Source organism: Mustela nivalis, assembly GCF_964662115.1.
Source record: "Mustela nivalis genome assembly, chromosome: 11".
NCBI classification, from domain to species: Eukaryota; Metazoa; Chordata; class Mammalia; order Carnivora; family Mustelidae; genus Mustela; species Mustela nivalis.
Genome location: NC_139030.1, coordinates 97,094,417 through 97,119,844, shown reverse-complemented (window position 1 = coordinate 97,119,844; position 25,428 = coordinate 97,094,417). Strand labels below are relative to the sequence as shown.

Here is a 25,428-nt window from a genome sequence, read left to right as displayed (position 1 = left end):
GGACCAAGAGCAGCGAGACCTCAGGAGCTCGGATCAGATAATAAACAGAACAGATAATTAGTCCTTGAATAATTGATGAACTTAGGCTTTAAGGCTATTACACCAACAAACATTCTTAATGGCACTAAAAGTAATCCAAACATCTTCCCAAGGCCCACCAGTGAATGGATTATAAATTTGCTCCAAGGGAAACACTGTTTAGAGATCATGCGTGTGTTGCTATTCCGACAGATGGAATTGCCACAGCAGAGGAGGTGCCTTTAAAATGCAAGCGGGGGAAAAAAAAAAACCAAAAAACAAAAACAAAAATACAAACAAACAAAACACTCTCCAATCTAGTTTGTGCTATGGCACCTTCGTGCTTTTTAAAAAATTCTTCTGCAGCATATTTGGGGACGAACTGAGCGACTAAGCAAGGCGAGATACAAGGTGTCCACAGATGTAGCTCCGTGTGTCCAGTAAGGGCGGCAGAGGCGGTCAGTAGAGCAAGCAGCGGCCCCGTTAGATTTCGTTGGTTAATTTATACAGTCGCGAAAACGAGCCGGAGCGCCAGCCCCCACCCCCCGACCCCCACTCCCGGTGTCCTCTGTCCCGCAGGCCAGGCCTGAGACAGAAGGCGCGAGAACCTCCAAGAGGCAGGACGTCCTTTTGCTGGGCAGCCGGTGCCACAGCCCGCAGCTGAGGACGGGGGACCCGCCCTCTCACCTCCTGCGCAGCCAGGAAGCTACGAGAAACTCAAGAAACTCACAGGGCGACTTCCTGGGAAGACCAGGAGGCAAAGAGCGTCTCCGCACTCGGGTTTCACGTTCCGGGACGATCGTGGGCCCCACGTGGAGAGAACCTGCCTCCCCGGGGTCAGGGGCAGCCCGTCCCGCACCGCGGCGGGTGCAGAGTCTCCTGGCAAAGATGATGGAAGAGAGGGATGAGGGCGCCTGGGTGGCTCAGAGGGTTAGGCCTCTGCCTTCGGCTCAGGTCATGATCTCAGGGTTCTGGGATCGAGTCCCCCATGGGGCTCTCTGCTCAGCAGGGAGCTTGCTTCCTCCTCTCTCTCTGCCTGCCTCTCTGCCTACTTGTGATCTCTGTCTGTCAAATAAATAAAATCTTTTTAAAAAGTGAGGGATGCAGACTCAGTAAAAAGAGCCAAAGGGCTCTGAGGGGGAAGCTGGGGCACTGATCTGGCGGCAAGGGAAAGGGCTCGCAGGGTCCAGAGGTGGGGTCTGGGGGGAGGGGTGGGGGCGGTGTGGGGGGGAGAGTTAAGGAAAAACCCACTGGACACCGCGCGACAGGAGGGTCCGAGCGTCCCAGTACCGGGATCCAGAAACACCACTTAGATCAACAACACCAAAAGCAGAAGCGGTTAAGACTTTCAGAACAAGGAATTTTTCCAAAGCTAACAAAACAACAACATACTTTGAGAATACTGTCACGTTAGGGTGCATGAATATGCATTTGAAGAGTTTCCTCCGCGACGTGATAATCCCTAATTACCGGACTCAACAGACTTCGTTAAAATTTGGATCTTCCTAATCTTCAAGATTTTACAAAGCTAGAATCTGGTAGCATAAGGAGGGAAAAGTATGATTTTTTAAAAAAAGAATCCAAAACAGTTAGCTTGGCATATCTGTACTTCATAGCAAAGCTATTATTTTCAAAACAAAAAAATAAAAGTTGGGGCACCTGGGTCGCTCAGTGGGTTAAGCCTCTGCCTTCGGGTGGGGTCATGATCTAGGGTCCTGGGATCAAGCCCTGCATCGGGCTCTCTGCTCGGCGGGGAGCCTGCTTCCTCCTCTCTCCCTCTCTCTCTGCCTGCCTCTCTGCCTACTTGTGAGCTCTGTCTGTCAAATAAATAAGTAATTCTTAAAAAATAATAATAAAATAAAATAAAAAAGTAAAAGTTGTTAGAATTTCAGATTTGGAAGGAGACGCAGAGACTATAGAATCTGAAGATATACAAACATTTTAAATCTCCGGCTTCAGAACTCACTGGTCATAATAACTCATGAAAAAAGGAGGGGGACCTGGGGATAAAAATATATGTTTATAAAAAATAAAAAAATTTAAAAAAAAAAAAGGAGGGGAAGTGCAGAGCCTTGACGCCTCCCCCCCCCCCCACACGTTGCAATCCTACCCACCACTCTGAGGGGCCTGGAGGACCTCCCAGAGCAGAGCTCAGAAACCACTCACCTAACCCAGTGCCCTGTTTATGGGCGGGGACACTGAGGGTGAGTTTATTTTCCCAAGGTCAAACCTCTAGTTTAGAGAAGCTCGGACCCCTGAGCTCGCCTTTCCCATACAGGACTGTTTGCCGAGCAAAGAAAAGGGTTTCTGGAGAGGGAATCTGCTCCCTGCAAAGATGCTGTGAAGATTGTTGAAATGGCAACAAGGGATTTAGAATATTACAGAAACTCACTTGATCAAGCAGCGGCAGGATTGGAGAGGAAGGGCTCCAACTTTGAAAGAAGTTCTGTGAGCGAAATGCTATGAAGCAGCATCACATGCTACAGGGAAATCGAGTGGGAAAGGAAGACTCAGTCAAGGTGGCAAACTTCACTGTTATCTTATTTTAAGGAATTGTCACTCCCACTGTCAGCAGCCACCCCCCCCCCCAACCAGGCAGTCTGTAGCCATCAACATCAAGGCAAGAGACCCTCTGCCAGCAATAAGATTATGACCCACTAAAAGCTCAGAAGATGGTTAGCGCTTTTTTTAAGCGATAAAGTATATTTTAATTAAGATCTGTACATTGTCTTCTTAGACATAATGCTATCACACACTTAATATATTTCACTATAGTATAAACATAACCTTTACAGGCACTGGGAAACCAAAAAATACATTTGACTCGTTTTATTGCAATATTCACTTAATCGCCGTGATCTGGAACTAAACTGCCAGTATCTCCCAGCAACGCCTGTATGTGGTTTTAATGTTTCATTACATTTTCTACAAAGGTTTTTATTTAGTCTTAGACCCAAAACACTTCCCAAAGGAGATCATCTCCAATTTGGTAATTTATGTCAACAAGAAAATCTGATTAATTAGTATAGATCAGATTTACTGCCAACTTTTCAGGAATAAATTTATTTTGTCAAGAAGTCTATTAATTAAACAAAAATATGGTAAGAGAAACAAATGATAAAAATACAAATACATGACAGCCCCAAGTTTTTTATTATTTTCAGAAAGAAATATTTTAGGTAAGAGCCATGAGCGGAAAAAGATGTTACACTTAATTTTTTGTTTGTTTGTTTAAAGCAGGCTCCATGCCCAACATGGGGCTTGAACTCACAACCTCTAGACCAAGAGTTGCAAGCTCTGCTGACTGAGACAGCCAGGCACACCAAAGATGTTATATTTAAATGTCAAAATTCAAATACAGTTTTAGCACTGCTAGTCCATCGGTATATAAAAATCAAACAAAAACGATATGATATGCTTTTTTTTTTTAGATTTTTAAAAAATTTATTTGACAGAGAGAGATCACAAGTGGACAGAGAGGCAAGTAGAGAGAGAAAGAGGAGGAAGCAGGCTCCCTGCGGAGCAGAGAGCCCAATGTGGAACTCGAACCCAGGACCCTGAGATCATGACCTGGGATGAAGGCAGAGGCTTTAACCCACTGAGCCACCCAGGTGCCCCATGATATGCTTTTTGAATGATTACTACTCTGCACAAATTTTTAAAAAGATCTTATTTAAGAGAGAAAGCTTGCGGGGTGGGGAGGGTTAGTGGGAGAGGGAGAAGACCCCCCCTGAGCAGGGAGCCAAATGCAGGGCTCGATCCCAGGACCCAGAGATCATGACCTGGGATGAGGGCAGATGCTTAACCCACTGAGTCCCCCAGGTGCCCCACTCTGCACATATTTTGAGGGAGATAGGACATGGATAAGTGAAATGCTGACAATCTAGCTTATGCTAGTCCTCTAACCAAGGACCGTTAGAGACTAGGTCCCCAATTTTAAATATCAAGATATATTGGATGGTTCCTTGTTTTCCCCCTACACAAAGAGCTCAGCTGTATTACTTAGCTTCTGCTGGTGTGATAATGAACAACAATTCTTTGAGGTTCTTCTGTAGGCATTGGGCCACCTCCCAAGCGATAAAGATTTTAAGAAAAGTCATTACCCTAACTAATGTTGCTCAGTCTTCTGGAGGGGGCAGTGGACATAGATGACTATCAGTCAGGGAAGCATGATGTGTAGCAAGTGAATGCTCCGGGCAAGGGGTGTTGCCAGGGAACAGTGACTCAGGGTTTCTCCGGAGGCAGAAGTCTTCCTGAGGGCAGGAAGGCTTGAAAGCAGGCTGGAAAGAAGGTGGCACTCGGATAAGCAAAGAGACGGTCTACATAGGGGTTGGGTATACCCGGAAGTGCGTGGAGAGAAATTTGGCTGCAAGAGGAGCTGTGAGGGGAAGTACGTTTGCTATCGATGATCACACAACGAAACTGGGTTCAAGCAGGTTATAAAAAAACATTCTGAGGAGCCTTGAAAATGAACCCATGCTGGGACCCTCCACGAAGGAATGGGAGGAGATTGAAGGAGGTTCAGATCTGAAATCAGAAATTAGTCCTGGCCGGTTTTGGAGGGTCCTGGGAAGATCAGTCTGGCGGGGTGTATGTAAAGGGCCAATGGGAAGAAGGAGAGGTGGGAAGTAAGGATACCAGCTGGGAAACTACTGAGCTGGTTTAGTCACCAAGTGATGGGAAGCTGGGAGAAACTGGGAGAAATCAAGATGACTGGAGATTCTAGTGTGGGTAACTTGGAGTCTTTATGTTTGCTGAGGGACTAAGTGAACAAATGAACAAGGGCAAAAATTCAGGTGCGAACTGGCTTAAAAGGGTGAGATGAGGGGCGCCTGGGTGGCTCAGTGGGTTAAAGCCTCTGCCTTCGGCTCGGGTCGTGATCCCAGGGTCCTGGGATCGAGCCCCGCATCGGGTTAGCTGCTTAGCGGGGAGCCTGCTTCCTCCCTCTCTCTCTGCCTGCCTCTCTGCCTACTTGTGATCTCTGTTAATAAAAAAATAAAATCTTAAAAAAAAATTAAAAAGGGAGAGATGAGGGGCATCTGGGTGGCTCAGTCAGTTGAGCTTCTGCCTTCAGCTCAGGTCATGATCCCGGAGTCCAGGGATCGAGGCCTGCATTGGACTCAGCAGGGAGCCTGCTTCTCCTTCTCCCTCTGCCTCTCCCCGCAACTTGTGCTCTTGCTCCCTCTCTCTCTCTTGTTCACCCACTCTCTCTCTCAAATAAATAAATAATAAAATCTTTAAAAAAAAAAAAAAAAGAAATAAAGAAAGATGAGCCACTCTGGAAAACTTTTTTTTTCCTCAAAAAGTTGATAAAAGAGCTACCTTAAGATCCAGTAATCTCACCACTAGGTATTTACCCAAAGAATACAAAAATACTAATTCAAAGGAATACATGCACCCAGACGTTCATAGCAGCATTGTCTACAATGGCCAAATTATGGAAACAGCCCAAGTATCCATCGACTGATGAGTGGATAAAGAAGATGTGGAGTGTACGTAAATGGAGTATCAGCCTGAAGAAAGAATGAGATCTTTCTGTTTGCAATGACACGGATGGAGCTGGAGTGTATCAGGCTAAGTGAGGTAAGTCAGTCAGAGAAAGACAAGTACCAAATTCGCTCATATGTGGAATTTAAGAAACCAAACAAGCTAGCAAAGGTGAAAAAGAAAAGAGAGAGAGACAGTCATGAAGCAGACTCTTCACTACAGAGAACAAACTGAGGGTTACTGGAAAGGAGGTGGGGGGGGTGAGACAGGTGATGGGGATGAAGGAGGGCCCTTGTGAAGCGCACCAGGTGATGTAAGGCAGTGACGCGCACCAGGTGATGTAAGGCAGTGACGCGCACCAGGTGATGTAAGGCAGTGACGCGCACCAGGTGATGTAAGGCAGTGACGCGCACCAGGTGATGTAAGGCAGTGATGCGCACCAGGTGATATAAGGCAGTGATGCGCACCAGGTGATGTAAGGCAAGGCCCAATCGCTATATTTACCCCTGAACCTAATATTACCCTATATATTAACCAACTGGAATTTAAATAAAAACTTTTTAAAGGGGGAAAGCTAAGTTTGGATTTAGACAAGCTAAATTCATAGCGATGGTCAGCTCTGAAGGTGGAGGTCATCAGGAAGCAGTGGGAGATGGGAGGCTGAGGTCTGAGACCCACGGAGCTATGCATGTGGGTTTGGAGTTCATCTCCAGGAGGTCAGAGTTTAAGCCATGGGAGTAGAAGGATCCAGCATTGGGAGCCTGGTGCAGGGGAAGACCAACCAGGAGGGCTAAAGAATGGGTTGGAGATGTGTTCAGACTGAGGTCGAAGAAAGAGAGTTGAAATGAACAAGGAACCCAGAAAAGACGCATGAGAATTAAGTGGGGAAACGGGACAATGGCGGGTTGTCAGGGCTGACTGGTTCGGAGAGGTTAGAGAGAAGGACAGCAAAGGTCACTGGTGGCCCTGGCAAGAACGGCTTCGGGAAGATGACAAGCTGAAAGCCAAATTGCAGTGGAACCACGAGTAATGGTGGAAAGAGCAAGTACGATGTTTAGCAGTGGAAAGAAGCGACAGCAGTTGGAAAGGGAAAAGGAAGTCGAGGGAAGATGTTAGTCTTCAAGAAATAACCGTGGTCAAGAGCGTCAGTACCGCAGGCGGCTTGTTTAGCTTCCACAGACTGTGAAGGTGATATATGGACTGGCTCTTTTTTTTTTTTCTTTTTAAGACTTTATTTATTTATTTGAGAGAGAGCAAGAGAGCAACGAGAGTGGGGAGAGGCAGAGGGAGAAGCAGATTCCTTGCTGAGCCAAGAGCCCAACGTAGGGCTCGACCTGAGCCTCCGTCCCAGGACCTGAAGATCACAACCTGAGCCAAAGGCAGACGCTTACCCCTCTGAGCCACCCAGGTGCCCCAGAAACACAGAAGTTTTTTAAAGTTACAAAGCAGAAGGCAAAGTTGTATTGCAGTTAACTGGATTTTAGTAACTGATTACATCCTAGAATATTTTGGAATGTGGTTGAGTAAAAGTAACCCCATCTGTATTTATGTCCTCTTGTATTACAAAAATCAGCACCCCTCGTCAGAAACTTCTTGACTAAGTTCCTTATCTATCCCTATCTTCCCCCCTAATCTTTGTTCATTTGCTCATTTTCCCCTAGACACTTATTTTAGGAAGGAGCCTATGTTGTTTGTATCTTCAATCATTTCCTCTAGTTACAAAATGAGCATAACTAAAATTTACCAACGCTCAGTAAGTGCCAGGGACGATTCTCAGTGCTTGCCATGGGCTGTGCCCAGTCATCCCTGCGGTGCACTCTACAGAGTAGGAAACCAAAGCAGGATGAGGTTAAGTGACTCACCTGAGATCACACAGTTCTTAAACAATGGAGCAAAGTTAGAACTAAGAAAGTCCTGTCCAGAGTCCACCGCGGTAGCCCGTCGGGCCACTGCCTCTCACCAGATGCTCCCAAAATGTGCATTCCTTCTGTTCACAAACGTCTTGAGATTACTGACTCCCGTCAGAAATATGTACAACATACTGTGGGCAAACACTCCGTGCTTGGGGCCGGCGTCTCAGGAGCTAGCACTGTGGGCACTGGAGCATACCGTCCAGACGGGGAGGCAAGCAAGAAGACCATGGTTCAGATGGACTGTGGGGTGAGCGCACCCCCGCAGGCTGGGATCGGGGCATGGGGCTACCTTCCCACAATGCCGTAGCTCCTGGGGGCGTGTGAAGGAGGCAAGTCAGCTCGCTAGTCTATGCATACCAGCTCCACGTTCCCCGGGTGTAGGGAAAGTGTTTGCACTCTTTCTGGGCCATACATAATATAGAGTAAGAGACTGCACAGAGCTGCTCTCCAAAATCTGTCCTTTGCTTTCTTCCTTGATCATTTACATCTGGCTTCCACAAGGAACTCTCTGCCCATAACGTTTCTACCTCTACTTCCAGCTCGAGCCTCCCTTCTGCCCCCTGACCACACTGCTGGTTGTCCATGCCCCCTGGATGTCCCTGCTTGCAGCTCTGACTTTGTAAGTCTAAATCTCACTGGCTCAGGGCGCCTGGAGGGCTCAGTCGGTTGAGTGTCCTACTCTAGCTCAGGTCATGGTCCTCAGGATTGGGAGGTCGCGCTCCTTACTGGGCAGGAGGCCTGCTTGAGTCTCACTCCCTCTCCCCTCCCCCACTCTCTCTAAGGTCTATATAAACTCATTGGTTCTCTCAAAACTCTTGGTCTTGAGTGGGGCCCCCCACCGTGCCGCTGGCAACAGCACTCTTCCAGAAGCCTGGGGGAGGTCTCTTTCCATTCCACATGCTCCCCAGCCTCGCCATCTCATCAGTCTCTTTCCAAGTCTTTGAACTCCTCCCTCCTTTACATTTTACTGCCATGACTAGTTTCTGCTGAAGTTTCTACTGCCATGACTAGTTTCTGCTGAAGCCTGACTTGCGGGAGCCTCCTCCTTGCTCACCTCTCTCCCAAGAGTCTTCCCGAATCCCAGCCGGCCAGCCGTCTTGTGCCCCTGCCTGTTCCACCTTCCACGCTCCCTACGCAATAGCCATTGGCCTCTCCCTCATCGAATTCAGCTGCTCCCTGCTCTCCCACGACCTGCTTACCCGCCTCCTCCATCTGGAACATCCTGCATTTTCCCAGCACGACTCATCCTTGCATGCGCACAGGCACTGTGCTCTACACGTTTTTCTCTCCTTGGTTGGAAATCCTCTCCTTCTGACACGAACGTACAAAGCATGTTCTCTCTCTTCTAAGCCCTTGGCAATCTCTACCTTGTTTGTACAGCGACGCATCTTCTCTCTTCCACTACATGGCAAAGTCTTTGGCTGTCAAATCCGGGCATGATTCATTTTCCGGTGTTCCGCTGCCTCTAACACCAAGTGCTCAGAAATCACCGTAGGTGAATAAGGAAAGGAGTAGAAGGCCTGAAAGACAGAAGACTGGAAAGACGGGAGGACAGAAACGGCACTCACACGCCGCCATGGGCTCCGCTGAACGCAGAGCGCGAAGCCATAGACATCCCTCCATCCCAGCGACTTCAAGGAGCAAAAGTAACAGACCACAGTCACATGTCAATTAAAGAATTTTCCAGGAAGCCAGTAAGTGAAAGGAACAGAATAGTAGCACCTTAATGTTCGGATCCACACACTGTGGAAAGGTACAAATGAATGTAGGTAAGCAGATTTTTAAGTAATGTAGCCTTTTCCACCAAGAATTGATGGGGGCACTGGCTGGCTCAGTCGGCAGAGCAACTCTTGATCATGAATTCAAGCCCCATGTTGGGCAGGGAGCTTACTTTAAAAACAAACAAAACAAAACAAAATATATATAATGAAACAGAGCAAAGAGCAAGGGGGTGAAGACATGCCAACAAAGAGTTAAAAAAAGGTTCTCCTCTAAACTGAAAATAGATTTTCTAAACTCTATTTTTGTTTTCACTTGGTGACCATAGGCTCTCAACACCAAGCTTTTAAAGATGTGGCCTCAACCCAAACATTTCACTCATGAGACTGTCTCCTTAAGGCTGCTATTCTTAAAAAAAAAAAAAAATCGACTGAGGTAGGGGGGCACTCAATCGATTAAGTGATTGACTCTGGATTTCAGCCCAGGTCATGATCTCAGGGTGGGGAGATGGAGACCCACTTGGGGTTCCATGCTGGGATGGAGCCTGCTTGGAATTCACTCTCACTCCCTCATCTACTCCTCAAAAAAAAGAACGGAGTCAACACAATCTCCAATTTTGTGATTTGTGCAAGTATTTAGAAAAGGAGCATGCTGAATAGATATGACAAGAGTTTAAGTCAACTGTCATATAGCCGAAGAAGTGGAGTGCCCAATTCCAAGCATTCTTCTTCATATATTGTCAATTTCGGAAGCAGAGCCTGGGATGGAGGCAGTTGTCCCCACAGGCCATTTTCTTAGTACTGTGGGTGGGCACCTGCTTCTAGTCTCAAAATGTGAACTTCTTTGGGAGAAGCAAAAGCAGTCTAAATGCCCCACAAAAACGAATAGTAACTCTCTAACAAAAGGAATGTGATTAGATAACTAATTTTTCCTTATGAATTTTTATCCTAGCCTCTATGCATACCACAAAATCCTTTGGCAAAAGACAGCACAGGAAATGAAAACTTCCAATCTGCATATTAAAAAAATAAAGTAACATTTCAATTCCAAGGAGATACAAGGAAGACACTTGGCAATGCTTTAAAGGAAAAGAGTGTTTCTTCGAGGTGTTTTGGCTTTTTTTTTTTTTTTTTTTTGGTTATACAGTATGAAGTTCTTCTTGTACTTGTGAAGCTATGAAAATGAAGAGAGAAGGGGCTTGATTAAATGAGATAGAAATTGGCTTGTAAGACCTCCATCATGACATGTAACAATTTCATATTACCAGAAATGTAACTTCTGGTTGGATTTCAAGGATCTAGAAACCACATTAAGTTCACCTAGCATGTAATAGATCCATAGCTGTTACAAATATTAATCCTTGTTGGTCTCACCATAAAGAACTATGAATATATCTCCCTAGATTATTCTATTTAAATAACTAAGTGTTGGGGGGGGGCGCCTGAGTGGCTCAGTGGGTTAAGCCTCTGCCTTTGGCTCAGGTCATGGTCTCAGGGTCCTGGGATCGAGTCCCACATCAGGCTCTCTGCTTGGGAGGGAGCCTGCTTCTGTCTCTCTGCCTGCTTGTGATCTATGCCTGTCAAATAGATAAAATAACATCTTTTAAAAATAAATAAATAAATAACCAAGTGTGGGCAGGGGAGGATGGATTTGCAGCTTCGATCTATATCCAGGCAAAGGAAATGGTACGCAAAACAAGGCTACTTCACAGCAAGATTTATTAATACATCCAAAAGAAAGAAAGAAAAATCATTTTGTCACACTATATACAGATAATACATACAGTGTTTTATACACATATTACATCAGTTTTTACACAAGAAAAATATACATAAAAATGTAAACTTTTGTATACAAAACCCTTAAACAAATTAAACAAGGACCAGATAACAAAAGGAGACCAATCCATTATTATTTCATCAAATTTTTAAAACAGTAATACAGTACATTCATTGAGATATATATGGAAAATGTGAGCCATCTCTTCACGTTTAAAGGGAAATTACAAACCAACAGCCTATCACCTCCCAAAATGTGGTCCCGCCCCCCCAGCCACACCACACTCAGTGCCACAGACCTGCCTTTCTGTCCGAACTGGGGGGCTCTTCACCAAACCTGCCGACGTCCTCATCTGGCTGCTATAGTCTGCGCAGAAACGGGTGGCCCCTTAGCTTTTGTGCATATAACTAAGCTTCTAGCCACTATTCACGCAAATGCAGACAAGATTTTCGGTTTGTAAGTTCCCTTTAAGCAGCTTTTTTTTTTTTTTTTGTAAATATTTTTAATGTATGGCCTGTTAAACGTACTTGTGTGCCAAGGTGAATGAGAACACTGAAAAAGAAGGGCTCTGAGAACTGCTAGTCCTTGCTACCGTGCAGTTACTTCATAAGAAGACATTTGAAAACTGTGCAACGTGTCTGTCCCTTACTGGATCCAAAGAAGCTACTGCCTCACCTCTGATTTCCCACTGCAACTTGGTTTCAATTTACACCTCTGTACTCCAGTTAGTACCATAACACGGCCAAGAGGCTTCGTTAAAGGCTGCTTCTGATATCAAGTTCCAGCTCAACTACTCTACGAAATCACTCAGACCCCAACCTCTCTGTTCTGGTCTTCAGGGGGTTCTCCTCCTTCACTGGCTTTTTTGTTTGTTTTGTTTTGTTGTTAACGTCTTAAAATTTAGGATTGTCCATCTACGTTCCTCTCTCTGTAAGGTCTTGAAATGTCATCTGCTGCCAACTCATCACAAAATAAAATATTTCACGTTTTCTTCTTCATAGTCTTTCCTTCAGTGTGCCAAACTGATGTATGGATGAAGACATCTGCAGCTGTAGGGACTAAGAATTAAATCTGTGGCAAGTGCATGCAGACTTGGAGTTCTTTAAAAAGAACAAAAAAAAAAAGTCTGGGAAGACCTTTAACTAAATAAATGCAAAACACGCTTAAGACAAGCTTCATGAGAGCTGCCTTCTCACAAAGTTGAATTTTGAACAAGGCAGAATAACAATTAGGTGATATATTTCCCTGCAGCTAGAGAGTAGTTAACTTCCCCCAGGCAAAATGATCTCAATGATCATTATTTATTAATGAAAGGAAGAGGCAAATTGGTGAATTAAGTTGATCTAGAAGATGGTGGTTGACATACGCTAACGGAAATGACAGGATTGTTTTATAACCGAAATAAACAGGCTGGTTTGTGGTACATCTCCATTTCAGAGAGAGGAAAAACGCACCAGGTTCCTCAAGTGAATCCCCAGCGCTCTCTTTCTCCCATGGGACAGATGGCATTTTTAAAAATGACAGTCTCCCTTTCAGTTAAAAAAAAAAATGTAACAATAAAAAGGAAAAGGAAGATAAATAAATAATGTGTGGATGTCTTTAGATGAGACTTTTAAATGTTTTTTTTTTAAATAATTTTTGATAATGTATTTTTAAATCATTACATACAACTGCCATTGCAGTGACAATATTCCAGTAGGGGCAGCATTTTGCTAAATGTAAAAGATTGCCATTTAAAACTCATACATATACATGTGTATATACAGTATATCAACACTATTTATATACATATATATCTAGAAAGCAACATTTCATTGCCTCTGAATATCTATATATTCACTCCCACAATATATACGAGACATACTGTGTGAGTATATACGAAAGTATATGTACACATGCTCAGACATGTATATATACACTTTTGTCTTGTGTGTGCATAAGAGCTTTAAAGGCACAATATATAGGGATGCAAGTTCTAGAAAGCTGCAGCGAGGTTAAAACAGAATGTCACAAATGTGGGAAAAAAGTCGAAAATATAGCAAAGTTTGTTACGTAAGAATTGGCTGAAGCAGGGTCATCATGAGTAAAGTGAGTTACGTCTAGAATTCAGGAGGCTTATGTGTGACTTTGTATGCCTTCCATTAAAAAGAAAATGGTAAATGGATGATTAAAGACACAAAGTAAACCACATTTTTAGATGACAAATTGATGAGGATAAATGAGAAAATAAAGCTAACACTGTTATCAGTACTAAAATCAGTTATGTTCTTTTCCATTGTGAGTGAAATGTCCCCAAATTATCCAGGTAAAATTTTCAAATTAGTCTTATTTGAATGTTGGTTTTTTGGTTTGTTTTTGAGACAAGGATGAATGCCCAATCCTCAAAATTACTATACAAACTATTACCCAAAGTGACACCTTCTGGAAAATATCAGAGATAAAGATCTTTAGAAGACAAGACCGAGACGTTAATGAACTATGCTTAAGCCAAACACTTCTGGCTAGAGAGGACATCATAAAGGGGAAAAAACTACCATGATGTGTGATGAGAGACTGCTTGAGAAGGCAGTAAAGACGAAGGACAGTGGAACTGGCAAGAAAGAACAGTTCTAGCAGGAATTCACTTATAATAACCATAAATAAGACTATTAATCCAAAGGACTTCCATCTTGGTATGCACCGATAATGGACTCCAGACTGTCCCTTCCTCTTGCTTACAGAATCATCGAGTTTTCCATAGACGTATAATCTTAACAAAGGCTGTTAATCTATTACACACACACATTTTTTAGGGAAATATATGTATATAGCTTTATCTATACACACACATATACATACGTGTATATATAGATTTATACAAATGTATAAATAAACGTAATACTTTTGAATCTTTCCATTGACAAGGCAAGTTCACATTCAGCAAAGTGCCACCACATCCCATATACACATCTCTGTACAGATATACACAAAAGGGTCTATTTTCACCCTTCAATCAGGGGGAATTTATTCTAGCAAATCCCATTGAACCAGTAACTGAAGGGACAAACGGCACCAGTACAAACTCCCTTCTTTCACTTGCATGCATATGTACAAGAGATATGCAGGATTTTTTTTTTTTTTAATTCATAAAGCAAGAATGAATGAAACTGGGAGATGCAGAAATACAACTATAAAAGGAACGACCTGTAGAGCTTTCCTAGGTCTTGGCTATACTTAAGATGAATGAGGCTTCAAAGAACTACAATTCTGGTGTATTCTCAGAAGTTGTTTTGACATATATCCAAGTACATGATCTTTTCATATTAAAAATAATTGTGATTGGAGCATTTAATAACAACTCTAGTTTTGTCTACATTAGACCACCAGTTACTCCAGCAATGGATGTATAGCAATATGACAAAACTCAAAACACAGGAATGTATCTTTTTTAAAATTCCATATGAATTAGGTAAAAAAGTCAAGGGTAGCATAATTTTTCTTATAACCAAATATGGCGGTTGGGGGCACATTAACTTCATGAGTAACTTTTTTAAAAAAAATTGGAAATAACTGAAATCATCCCAGCTTTGAAATATGCATGGTGAAATGATCCCACCAACTCTTCCAAAAAAGCACTCCCCCCAAAAAATGGTATTCTTTATAAAAAGCCTTTAATTTTCTTAACTTCACCAAGAAAAGATGATCACTAAGCTTTACGAACTCAGAATACGAAGAAATCTATTATTAACATTAAAAAAAAAGTTGTTTCAACTGGTCTGGTCCCATCACCCCAGTAGATAAACACAGCTTGTGTCTGGTTCGTCTCTCTCTCTCTCTTATTTTTATGCTCAAAAGTGAGAGGCTTGTCTTAGAACCTGTTTCTCATGTCATTTGAAAAACATAGCATAATATAAATTAATCAAAAGGTTAAAATAAAATGCACATGATATCAGAGCTAGCCTTTTAACATAAGATAGCATAATGAAGAATTCGGTGTATTTATACTACAGAGACAATGAGAAAAAAACTCTGATAGCCTCATCTAAATAAATTGTATTTCTACAATACATTCTGTTACCTTCCTCTATTTTTACCTAAGCACACATTCATCTCTCTCACACACGTGCCCCCGATGTATATTTTTGCATGTGTGTAAAAACACAGACGAGACATGCACACAAGTAATTTAATTCTATTTTTAAGTCACAGTGGGAATTCCTTAGTGAGGAGGGAGAAAAAGTTCCTGAATAAGACACTGAGAACATCTAGATTTATTATTTTCTCTATTTTTACTTCCCAACTTACAGAATAAACTGTAAATTAAAGAATAAATCCATAGGAACTAAAAGAGGTCTGAAAAACTTAGTTTACAAAATCCAGCTACAGTAGTTGGGGGAGTTTTGCTTGATCTATTGTGTATTTCTATTTACCCTGTAACTAAGCTTCTAGCCATCTTAAGTGTAAACCACAGATCATTTACTAAAGAAACACGATTCCCAACAGTTCTATGAGCAGTAATAAATGGTCTAAAGGTGTTCTACATTTTGAGGCCCCAGGATATCCTTTTATTTTATATATCTGCAAGGTAGCAAAGGATAGCTATACACCTTGACACGGCCGAGATCCAGTGTAAAAAGGTGCTTCACTAGTTTGTTTTGTTAAAAAAAAAAAAAAAAAAAAAAAAAAAGCTCATATATAATTTTTTCAGCTATTAAAACACATAGGCAACGTAATTCATTACACTCAATACAGCTTTAGTATAAAACTTATAATTTATGAGGTGATGTTAATAGTATAAATTAATATACCTTTTCTCTTAAAATCTACAATAAGTATTCTGAAAGCTCATTGGGGAAGGAAACTTTTAAATAAAACTTTTAAAGCTGTGCGTGATGGGAAAGGATTCTGTTTGCTGAAGCGGAGATGAGAGGCTGAAGGAGCAAGGAAAAAAACCCTACGCGAGACACGGTGGGCTATGAAACCAAACGTTTTCTCTTTCTTGCGCTCTCTTCAATGATGAGTCACCTTTAGTTACTTTTAAAACTATTTTCTTATTTTAAAAACTGCCCTAATTTCCACAAGGAATCCCTGAGACATACTCAACACTATACAGTGAAAAGAACAATGACTGTGAAGAGAGACTGATTTGAACCCTTCTGAGCAGATGAAGACCACGTCCCAAGCATCCAACGTCCCATCACTTGCACACGCATCTGCTGCAGGAGCCGACGGGGCCTTAGCGACACCGGGTGGAGTCAGTTCAGGGCAAATCAGTCTATTCCCCAAGCAAAAGCAATGGTGTGGCATTTCGCTGCACTGAATGGTGAACATCTTTCCAAGGGGAACTCTGGGTGCACACAGAGCTTACTTCAGTGGTCCCCAGCTCAAAAATAAACAAAAACAAAAAAACAAACAGAAACAAAACAAGTGAAAGAGGCAGCTTCTATTACTCTTAGGCCAGGATCAGGGCAGGTCAGGGGTGTGTGTGCAGACGTGAGGACCCGGGTGGGCACTGAGGCCGCAGGCAGGAGGGAAAGGGGCTGAGGAGCTGGGCTGCCCGACAAAGGCTACCAAGAGTTCGGAAGCTTTTCTCTTACAACATTGTTTTTCAGACTCAATTTCAGATTCCCCCAAATTCCGCCACTCAAGTAGTCAAACATTCCCAAGATATGGGAACCTGGTTTCCGCTAAAGAAAGTCATACCAAATTTGCTCTCTCTGAAATGCCACCTGTCCTTTCTTGGCTCTGTATCACAGTGCAGAGAGAGGGAAGCGAACAGAAATTAGAGCTGAAGGGAGACTTTTTTGCTATAGAAACGAGGCTCTCCAAGTCGGCCCCACGATTTTTGCATTAATGACACTGGCTATTAGGAGACATAATGACTCACTTGTATTTTAGGGTTTTTTTCCCTAACTTATTGGTCAGGGGGAAATGCTTAACAGACAGATACTCAAATAGGTTCTTCACTGGTATTTTATTTCACATCTTTTTCAAAATAAAATAGATTTTTCAAATCTATTTCAAATCAAAGATAGCATTTAAAATGTTACTTTAGTCTACTAAGCATGGATTCTGGTTCCCTCCAGAATAGGATACTGGAAAGCTCACAAGGCTCCAGATACTAAGATGTCATTCTTTCACCTTTCTACAGAATGCCAGTGACGAGTCCGTATTTTCAATGTACTGTGGGAGGGAAAAAGAAAAAAAAAAACTATGTTCTGTCACACATCTATGTCCACCTCCCACCTCACCCCCAAGAAATGTATTTCTCATCAGGAATAGATCCTTGGAATGATGTAGGTGTTGGTGATGAAAGAGATACAGATGAAGACTATTCAGTATGACCACATTTTCTTCCAAGGGATCTTTGAAATCGCCTCTGTCACCCGCACAGTTCTGCTGACCGTGGAGAAGACCACTGTATTAGATTAATCTATATATACCAGATTAAAAACAGAATTTAGTAGAATGTTAAAAGGCTAAAAAGAAAGAGGTTGAAGAATCTGGAAACTAGATACCTAGATATTTTTTAAATGAATTCCAAACCTATTAAATAATTAGTTTAGTGTTAAGAATAGCCTCATCTTTGTGCAATCCCAATCCACAACCGCCTACAGAACATGGAGAAAAGGCGATCGACCAGCTCACAAGAACACTGCCGATGCAGCCTACCATGACCGCCATCACCACCCCCGTGACGCAAGGGCAATGTCCCTTGCCTCCCTAGGTAACTCTGATGGGAGTTACCTACACAGGCTCCAAGTCTAGGGCCAACTAATACAAACTGAATGGTACCGGGGGTATGTGGCTGGTTCAGCCGGTAGAGCATGTGACTTTTGAACTCAGGGTTGTGAGTTCAAGCCCCACGCTGGGCGTGAAGCCTACTTAAAATATAAAACCAAAACAAAACTGAACAGTATAGGTCAAGAGTAACATAAATTCTTTCACGTAAGAAGAAAGCTTACAAACTGGGCATGGGGATGGATCACAGACATCGTTTCCGTCCAAATCAAAGCACTGTCTTTGCCTCTGGGTTGGGATCATGGACTGCGAGTGAGCTCGGATAAGGAAAAGCTTTAGTGTTAGTCACAGAAAGTGAGGATTCTTAGCTTGCAGTTGAGACTGGGCTTATTGAAGAAATAAATCTTATAAATAATTATTTGGCAAGGATAAAGTATTCACTTTCTTTAGCCTGATGCCACTCGAGACGGTAACTACAATTTTAAGGAAAAGAAACGCACGCGCACACGCACGCGCGCACACACACACACACACACACATTTTCCAACTTTATCTCCATCTCTACTATTTGCTTCTCATTAAATTATCATCTTCTCGTGGAGGGACACTAGACACAATGCAGTGCCTGCCAGCATGAAATTTCTCAGGAAGTCATTTATAAAGCAGTTCTATCTCACATGGTAGGTTACTAGAGGAAAAAAAAAAATCCTTCACCTTATAAGCTATGTGACAATAATTACAAAATTTTTCCATTGCATAGTCTGTCATTTGGTGGGTTAAGTGTAAATGCTATTTACTATTGTGAATTGTTTACTAGCTACATAACCTACGCAGATGTGCAAATTACTAAGCCATTTTTACAGAGGAAAAAATCAATGTCTTAAGTACTTTAATTAAAATAATATTAACTATTATGTAGAGAGAGTAAAGGAGAGAAAAACACTTCTTCAATGCTCTAAGATCACAGCCAGTATCATTCCTTAGAATGGAATTCAGATTCTCCGAGCACAGAGTGTATCTATGAAACTGCAGCAACGGTGTAAGTAAGTCACATGAACACAATCTAACTGGCCTTTATATATGGTCCCAAAGAACTACAGATATGGAGTGAACTTCTCTGCCACTATTTCTCCTGAATTTCACACTAGCATACAAGCTAGTTTCCACCAAACCAGGACCTCCTGTGAATTTCGTTTGCGATTCCAGTACTGCCTTACGATAGGCGTAAGTGCTACTTAAAGACACGAATTTTCGTATTTCCAGAGTGAAAGACACTTCATTCCTTTCTCTACACATGAACAGCAAACCTACTAACAACAGACTAGAATTGCCCCACATTTGCTAAAAGAAAAACATTAACAGGTTATCTCTGGGTTCACAGGATGTTCTTCTCTCGTCCGAAAAGGGACTCACAAGAAGCCGCGAGAGCAAAGCAAATTGCAAGCTGGGATGCTGGTTTTGAAGGAGATAAGATGAGAAGACAAATTTGCTTTTTTGCTAATTCCTCAAACCTACAGTGGTCCTTCCTACGGGAGCCCCTTCTTCAGCTATCCCTGTGGGCATCTAAACAAAAATGAACTGACTCGAAGTTTTTGGTGTGAAGCTGAAACTGGCAACATTCCTGATTATTTCATGCCTCCTTACTAGAAAGCAGGAAAGGGCTTTTCAATGCACATAAAACAGAAAATTGCAAACAAGAAAATGTGCAACTTACTGCAAACTCAGTTTTGATAACTGAAGAGTTTTAAGCAGCTACCACGAGAGACGAAGAGCCAGAGAAGTTCGAACCGACTACCCAAGACGTTCCCTTTGCTGTCAGAGAAGGGCTGGTAGGTTAAGACAGTCGGTGTGCTGCTCTGTTACAACCTTGAATTAGTACACAACGGAGACTAGATCGGACTGCTGGGAACGGGATGGTTATCTAGGGATGCTGAGAACAGGAAGGGAAAGAGTGGAGGAAAACCAACTGATACGTCTGAGCAGAGGTAACTACTCGTAATCATTCCATTACAGTACATTAAAATAAAAAAGCTTACTAACATAGGTTCACAGGTGAGAAATACTCAAATTATCTGTCCTCACCATTCAGAATAGAAATTTATGGTGATACCAAATATAATTTTGCTTTGTGACATAATTTATAATTTAGAAATTTCTCAATCTGCAAAAAAGGCAAAGCTATTCAAAAATAAATCTTCCAATCAATTATCATGATTAAAAAAAAAACCTAAATATATTACAAATGTATTTTTGGCCCACAAAAAGAAAACGTCAATAAATACAAAATAGGGCATATAATGATTTCATACAGTCATGTGACATTTCCCCCTCCATAATCTCAGGCACGTCGTATCTGCATAATGCCTGCCGATCACCATTATTCCTTTAAAAAGCAGAGAAAGAAAAGCTTTCAAAAGAAGGGACTGGTTAGAATTAGCATGGCATAAAGAGATTACATATAGGAAGTAGGAAAATACATCCAAATCTTTACCTATTGAAAAGGAATTAAGATCAAATATTCCCTGACAAATGAATTATTATATCACATCATTAATAGATATGTTCTCTCTACTCATCTTTTAAAATATATATATGTAAATTAGACTAGACTCGGGTATAAATAGCCAATGGTATCTCAGGGGACAGTGAGGCTTCTCAGCAAAAGCAGAGCACAGACGCCTTTAGAATCTAGTTCCACCCTGGGGGACGGGGCCAGGGCCGGCGCCGGGGCCAGGGACAAGGCAGGTAAAAAGAAACCTCACAGATTTATTTCATAGTCACCAACTTACTAAACTACCAATATGATTTTTGAACCCTAAAATTCTGGTACTTTAAAAAAAAAAATTCCCCAAAGTCAAACCTAAGTACTTCAATTATTTTAAAAGTACCAAAGGGTGGGTATTCCATATTCTGCTTTGAAAGAAACTTTAAAATGTGTATCCTTCAGATATTACACATCACTTCACAACTGGTACATTGATTCTACAAGTGTCGCTGACAAGTTACAAATTTACCGAAGAACCACTACTGTAAACATGAAAAAGCCAAAAGGAAAAGACACACCAAGGAGTTCAGAGATCCCATCTTTCCAAACCTAGCTGACCTGTCCTGCTCTTCACATCAAAATGTGGTCTTTTTGTAATTACACCTCGGGAAGGTCCTCGGTGAGAGAGGGACGGAGAAACCAAATGCGCGTCTAAAAAGGCCAAGTGACCACCAGACCTTGGAATCTCAGCAACCGCACGGTCGGTGCACGTGAGCTCGCTGTGATGTCCCCACAGCCCCGAAGTGAATTCGGCTTTCTGCGTTCCCCGATCACCAAGCACAACGGGGTTGTGCAATACGCATCATCAGCTTGCCACTCTCTACACGCGGGAGACCTCACTAATTCAGGGGGAAAGAATGACTGACCCGATGAGGGTTCTGAGATGTGGGAAAGGAGAAGTCAGAGCCTTATCCTCTTTAGGAAAACAAAACAAAACAACAACAACAACAACAACAACGGGACAGCTGCTTCCTGCCCTGCACAGACACACACGGGCGCGCACACACACACACACACACACACAGGCGGTCAAAAGACTAATTATTTTTTCTTTTTAATCGAACATGATCACAATTCGGAATGGAATCCTGGCCTCATGTGGTGTCTAGCAGGTGGTGCTGGGTCAGAGCCCCGACCCGCCCCCCACGCACCATCTGCTATCGCTTACACGGGAACTCAGTGAATAGGACCATTCTCTCTAGAACCACCTCCGTCAAGACCTGGTCACAGAATGGAAAGCATTGATCTGAATACTAGGAAATAGTAAAGGGCACTGGTAATCTGAGGTATCTTCCACTTCTAGGACTTGCTGCTAAAAATCGATTCTATCCAGTCACTGTGCTGAGCCACGAAGGAAACCATCGGGGGAGGGTGAACCTGCCAGGAGGGATGAGCACCAGTGCGAAGGGGCACACGGCAACACTGAAGCGAGGTCCGCCGCAGGCCGACTTGCTGAACCGGAAAAGGGAGTCCCCCTGTAGTCCCCATCTGTTATTTTTAAAATCTCCGTTAGGAAAAGGGGGAGCGGGATGATACACAGGAGACGAAGATAGAAAACGCCAGGCTCCCCGCCTGCCTGCAAATACACAGACACGCTCAGTTAGGGGAGGGAAAGGGAGAGGACGCATTATTGGTACTTGTAGCTGTGGCACCTGTTACTGTGAAGCCTGTAGGAGGGGCTATCGAGCTGTGGCTGGGCTGCAGGTCCTTAGGGATGCCACTGTGAGAACTCAGCTGGTGGCCGAAGGCTGCGCTGAACTGAGGGAGCTGCTGCTTGGGGGAGGTGGAGGCCATGAGTTCAGCAGAAGGCCCCATGCCACTGAAGCTGGTCTGCGGTAACCCCGGGAGCGCGCTGGAGCTGCTGGGGGTCACAGTGGCGAAGGCAGGCTGTGTGGTCTCTGAGTTCGAAGTGGTGGGTGGCGTGGAGAGGGAAGTGGAGAGGAGATGGCCATCTGCGCCGAGAAGGTTGCTGAACGGAGAGGGCTCTCCGAGGTTGACAGGGAGACTGCCCCAGTGAGTTCTGGGGTTGACGACTCCTCCAAGGGGCACCTCGAGTTGGGCTGGGAGCAAGTGCTGCGCCATGATGGGCATCTCTGCCGAAAAGGTAGCTGCCATATTCTCACCAGAGAAAGACGTCGTGTGGGGAGAGGTGATGTGGTCACTGTAGGGAGACGGCACGTGCTCGCTGTCGTAATGGCTTCCATGGGGCGAGGAGTGTGAATGATCACTGCTGTATTGCTGTCGTGAGGTGATTAGGTCATCTGCCTTGCTCAGCAGCTGGGCAGGATGTGGCCTCTGGGAGGCATGGCTGCCGTCGTGTAGTCCATGAAACTGTCCTGGGAAGGCTCTCTCCCCAAGTGCACTCTGGCTGATCAGAGTGGCAGAAGTAAGGCCAACGTTGGCTGGGGCAGAGAACTGCCCCTGGATCTGCCCTGCCAGGGGTGTAGGTGGGTTAGACAAGGTAGCAGAACGGAGCAGGTTCTCATCCAGCTCTAGACTAGAAAAATTATCATGTACTATGCGCCCATTCAATAGCTCCCCTAGGTCCGTGTTCACTTCTCGGCTCAGGGACTGAATTCCTGAAGCTCCACTACCTGTGGAGAACACCCCTATTCCTCGATCGGACAACTCCTGGACTGGCACACCGTCTGACTGGGTAAGTACTCCAATGGTACTCAGGCACTCAAGAGAAGTTACAGCCTGCAAGGCCCGTTCGAGTTCCTCGGCCTCTTCGGTAGTCGGAAGGAGGTCTCCATTCTTTCCTGAGGAAAACAAAAGCCATCAAGAATGAGCAGAGCTTCCGCTGGTCCCGTATTACAAAAAGTAGATGCCTGTATTTATTTTTCAACAATATTCTGTATTAAAGGGGCGCCTGGGCGGCTCAGTCAGTTGAGCTCTGACTCTGGATTTCGGCTCAGGTCATGATCTCAGGGTCATGAGATCGAGCCCCACATCGGGCTCCATACTCAGTGCCCGAACCTGCTTAAGTCTCTCTCTCCCTCTGCCCCTCCTTCCCACCGCATGCGCGCTCTCTCTCTCAAATAAACAAACAAATCTTGTATAACCTGGATGGCTCAGTGGGTTAAGCCTCTGCCTTCAGCTCAGGTCACGATCTCAGGGTCCTGGGACTGAGCCCCGCATCGGGCTCTCTGCTCAACAGGGAACCTGCTTCCCCCCCTCTCTCTGCCTGCCTCTCTGCCTACTTGTGACCTCTCTCTCTGCCAAATAAATAAATAAAATCTTTTTAAAATTGGGCCCCTGGGTGGCTCAGTCAGTTAAGCGTCTGCCTTCAGCTCAGGTTATGATCCCAGGGTCCCGGAACACAGCCCCACATCAGACTCCCTGCCCGGCAAGGAAATGTTTCTCCCTCTCCCTCACCCATGTGCATGTGCGTGCTCTCTCTCAAATAAATAAATAAATATAATTTTTTAAAATAAATAAATAAAATGGCCACCTGCATGGCTCAGTTGGTTAAGCATCCGACTCTTGATTTCAGTTCAGGTCATGATCTCGGGGCCGTGGGATCAAGCCCCACATTGGGCTTCATGCTCAGCAGAGAGCCTGAGATTGTCTCTCCCTTTGTTCCTCCCCCTGCACACGTGAGTGCTCTCTGATAAACACATAAATCACTGAAACCAAACCAGTATTCTATTAAAGAGGGTCCCTGTGGAACAGAGAAGCTTCCAAGGACTGGATTGGAACGTGCGTCACATCTTCCATTTATCCACAGCACCCTCTACACCCAGCTCATCAAAGCATTAAATTCTTAAGGATTCCAAGCAATACCAACTTAAAATGCACAGTGACCCGTCTGACTACACCTGTGTTTTTACGTAAAGTTAAAATAATTAAAATAGGAAACATATCCGTTCAGACTGGAGAAAAAAGGCTGTGTAGGCGTCCCCCTTGGTTCTTCTGCTCTTGAACTCGTTGCTCCAGCAGGAGGGCGCTGCGGGCGACTGGACACCAACTCATGCCTGCGCGTGAGCAGCCCGCATTTCCGTCCACTGACACACTATCTTTTCAAATGCTTTTTGTGACCTGCTAATCCTGTTCCTCTCCTTCTAACTCACTTCCAGAGAAGGGAAGCCCATGGTCTGCTGCTGATTTCACTTCCAATATAAAAAATCTAGGGGTGCCTGGGTGGCTCAGTCGTTAAACATCTGCCTTCCGCTCAGGTCATGACCCCAGGGTCCTGGGATCGAGCCTGAAGTAGGGCTTCTTGCTTGGTGGGAAGCCTGCTTCTCCCTCTCCTGCTCCCCCTGCTTGTGTTCCCTCTCTCACTGTCTCTCTCTGTCAAATACATAAATCTTTAAAAACAAAACCTAACAAAAAAAAACTATACAGTTGGGAACTTGACTAATCACCACAAAAATATCCAGTTTGGTTTTTTTTTAATGGGGAAGAAACACTCTAAGAATATAAAAGGTTTCCCCTGAAAGCACCAGAGACCTGGTGAGATTAAGCAAACTTTTGTTTTGGAAAAATGCACTTCAACTGACATACAGGTATTACGATTGGGACAAGTTCCAAAAGGCTTCAATAAATTCAAGTTTAAAATGTTTTTGTTGGGAGGCCTGGGTGGCTCAGTCGGTTCAACATCTGCCTTTGGCTCAGGTCACGATTGCAGGGTCCTGGGATCGAGGTCCCATGTGGGACTGACTCCCTGCTCAGCGAGAAGCCTGCCCGCTACTTCCCCTCGTTGTGCATATGCGCATTCTCGCTTTCTCTCGCTCTGACAAATAAATAAAATCTTTAAAAAAAAAAAAGTAGTACGTTTTTGTTGAAAAAAAAAAAAAAAGTAAAATGACTCATTGTAAAGCAACAAAGTTAAAAACCTAGCAATCAAATGATCAATCTATGAAGCCTATATAGCAGGGTGAGACACACCGCACAGCTCTAACCTGTACAAGGCAAAGAGCTTTAGCAGCGCTGAATTTTCTGTGAGGAGGGGTACTTCAAACACATCTCAGAAACACTATTTCCCTTTTAAAAAGCTCATTAAAAAAACAAAACAAAACCAAACAAAAACGGTCTTGAATCAAAATGTTGACCATACCTTCAAAAAAATCAAAATCTTGTAAGTCATCAGGTAGCCGTGGCAGGACGTCTGAAAAGTCCTCCTGGTTCAATTCCAAGTCATGTGGAATGTCAGTGATCTCATTGGCAATGTCATCCGGCAACTCATCAGCACTCAGCTCTGGCGTGGACGGGCTCCTGGGGAAGAGGACATGGTTGGCCCCACCA

The 25,428-nt window shown here is 43.7% G+C and overlaps 1 protein-coding gene across 11 annotated transcripts in view; it reads right to left on the bottom strand.

Moving 5' to 3' along the window:
• Positions 1–10,838: 10,838 nt before the first annotated feature.
• INO80D (INO80 complex subunit D) overlaps positions 10,839–25,428 on the bottom strand; it is a 69,094-nt gene continuing 54,504 nt past the window's right edge. For all 11 annotated transcript variants that reach the window (XM_082689126.1, XM_082689125.1, XM_082689124.1 and 8 more), the window contains 2 exons: positions 25,241–25,398; positions 10,839–22,943 (listed from right to left, as the gene is read on the bottom strand). In XM_082689126.1, the coding sequence (XP_082545252.1) occupies positions 21,778–22,943; positions 25,241–25,398 (1,324 nt within the window). In that variant the 3' untranslated portion in view covers positions 10,839–21,777. The remainder of the gene's footprint in view (positions 22,944–25,240; positions 25,399–25,428) is intronic.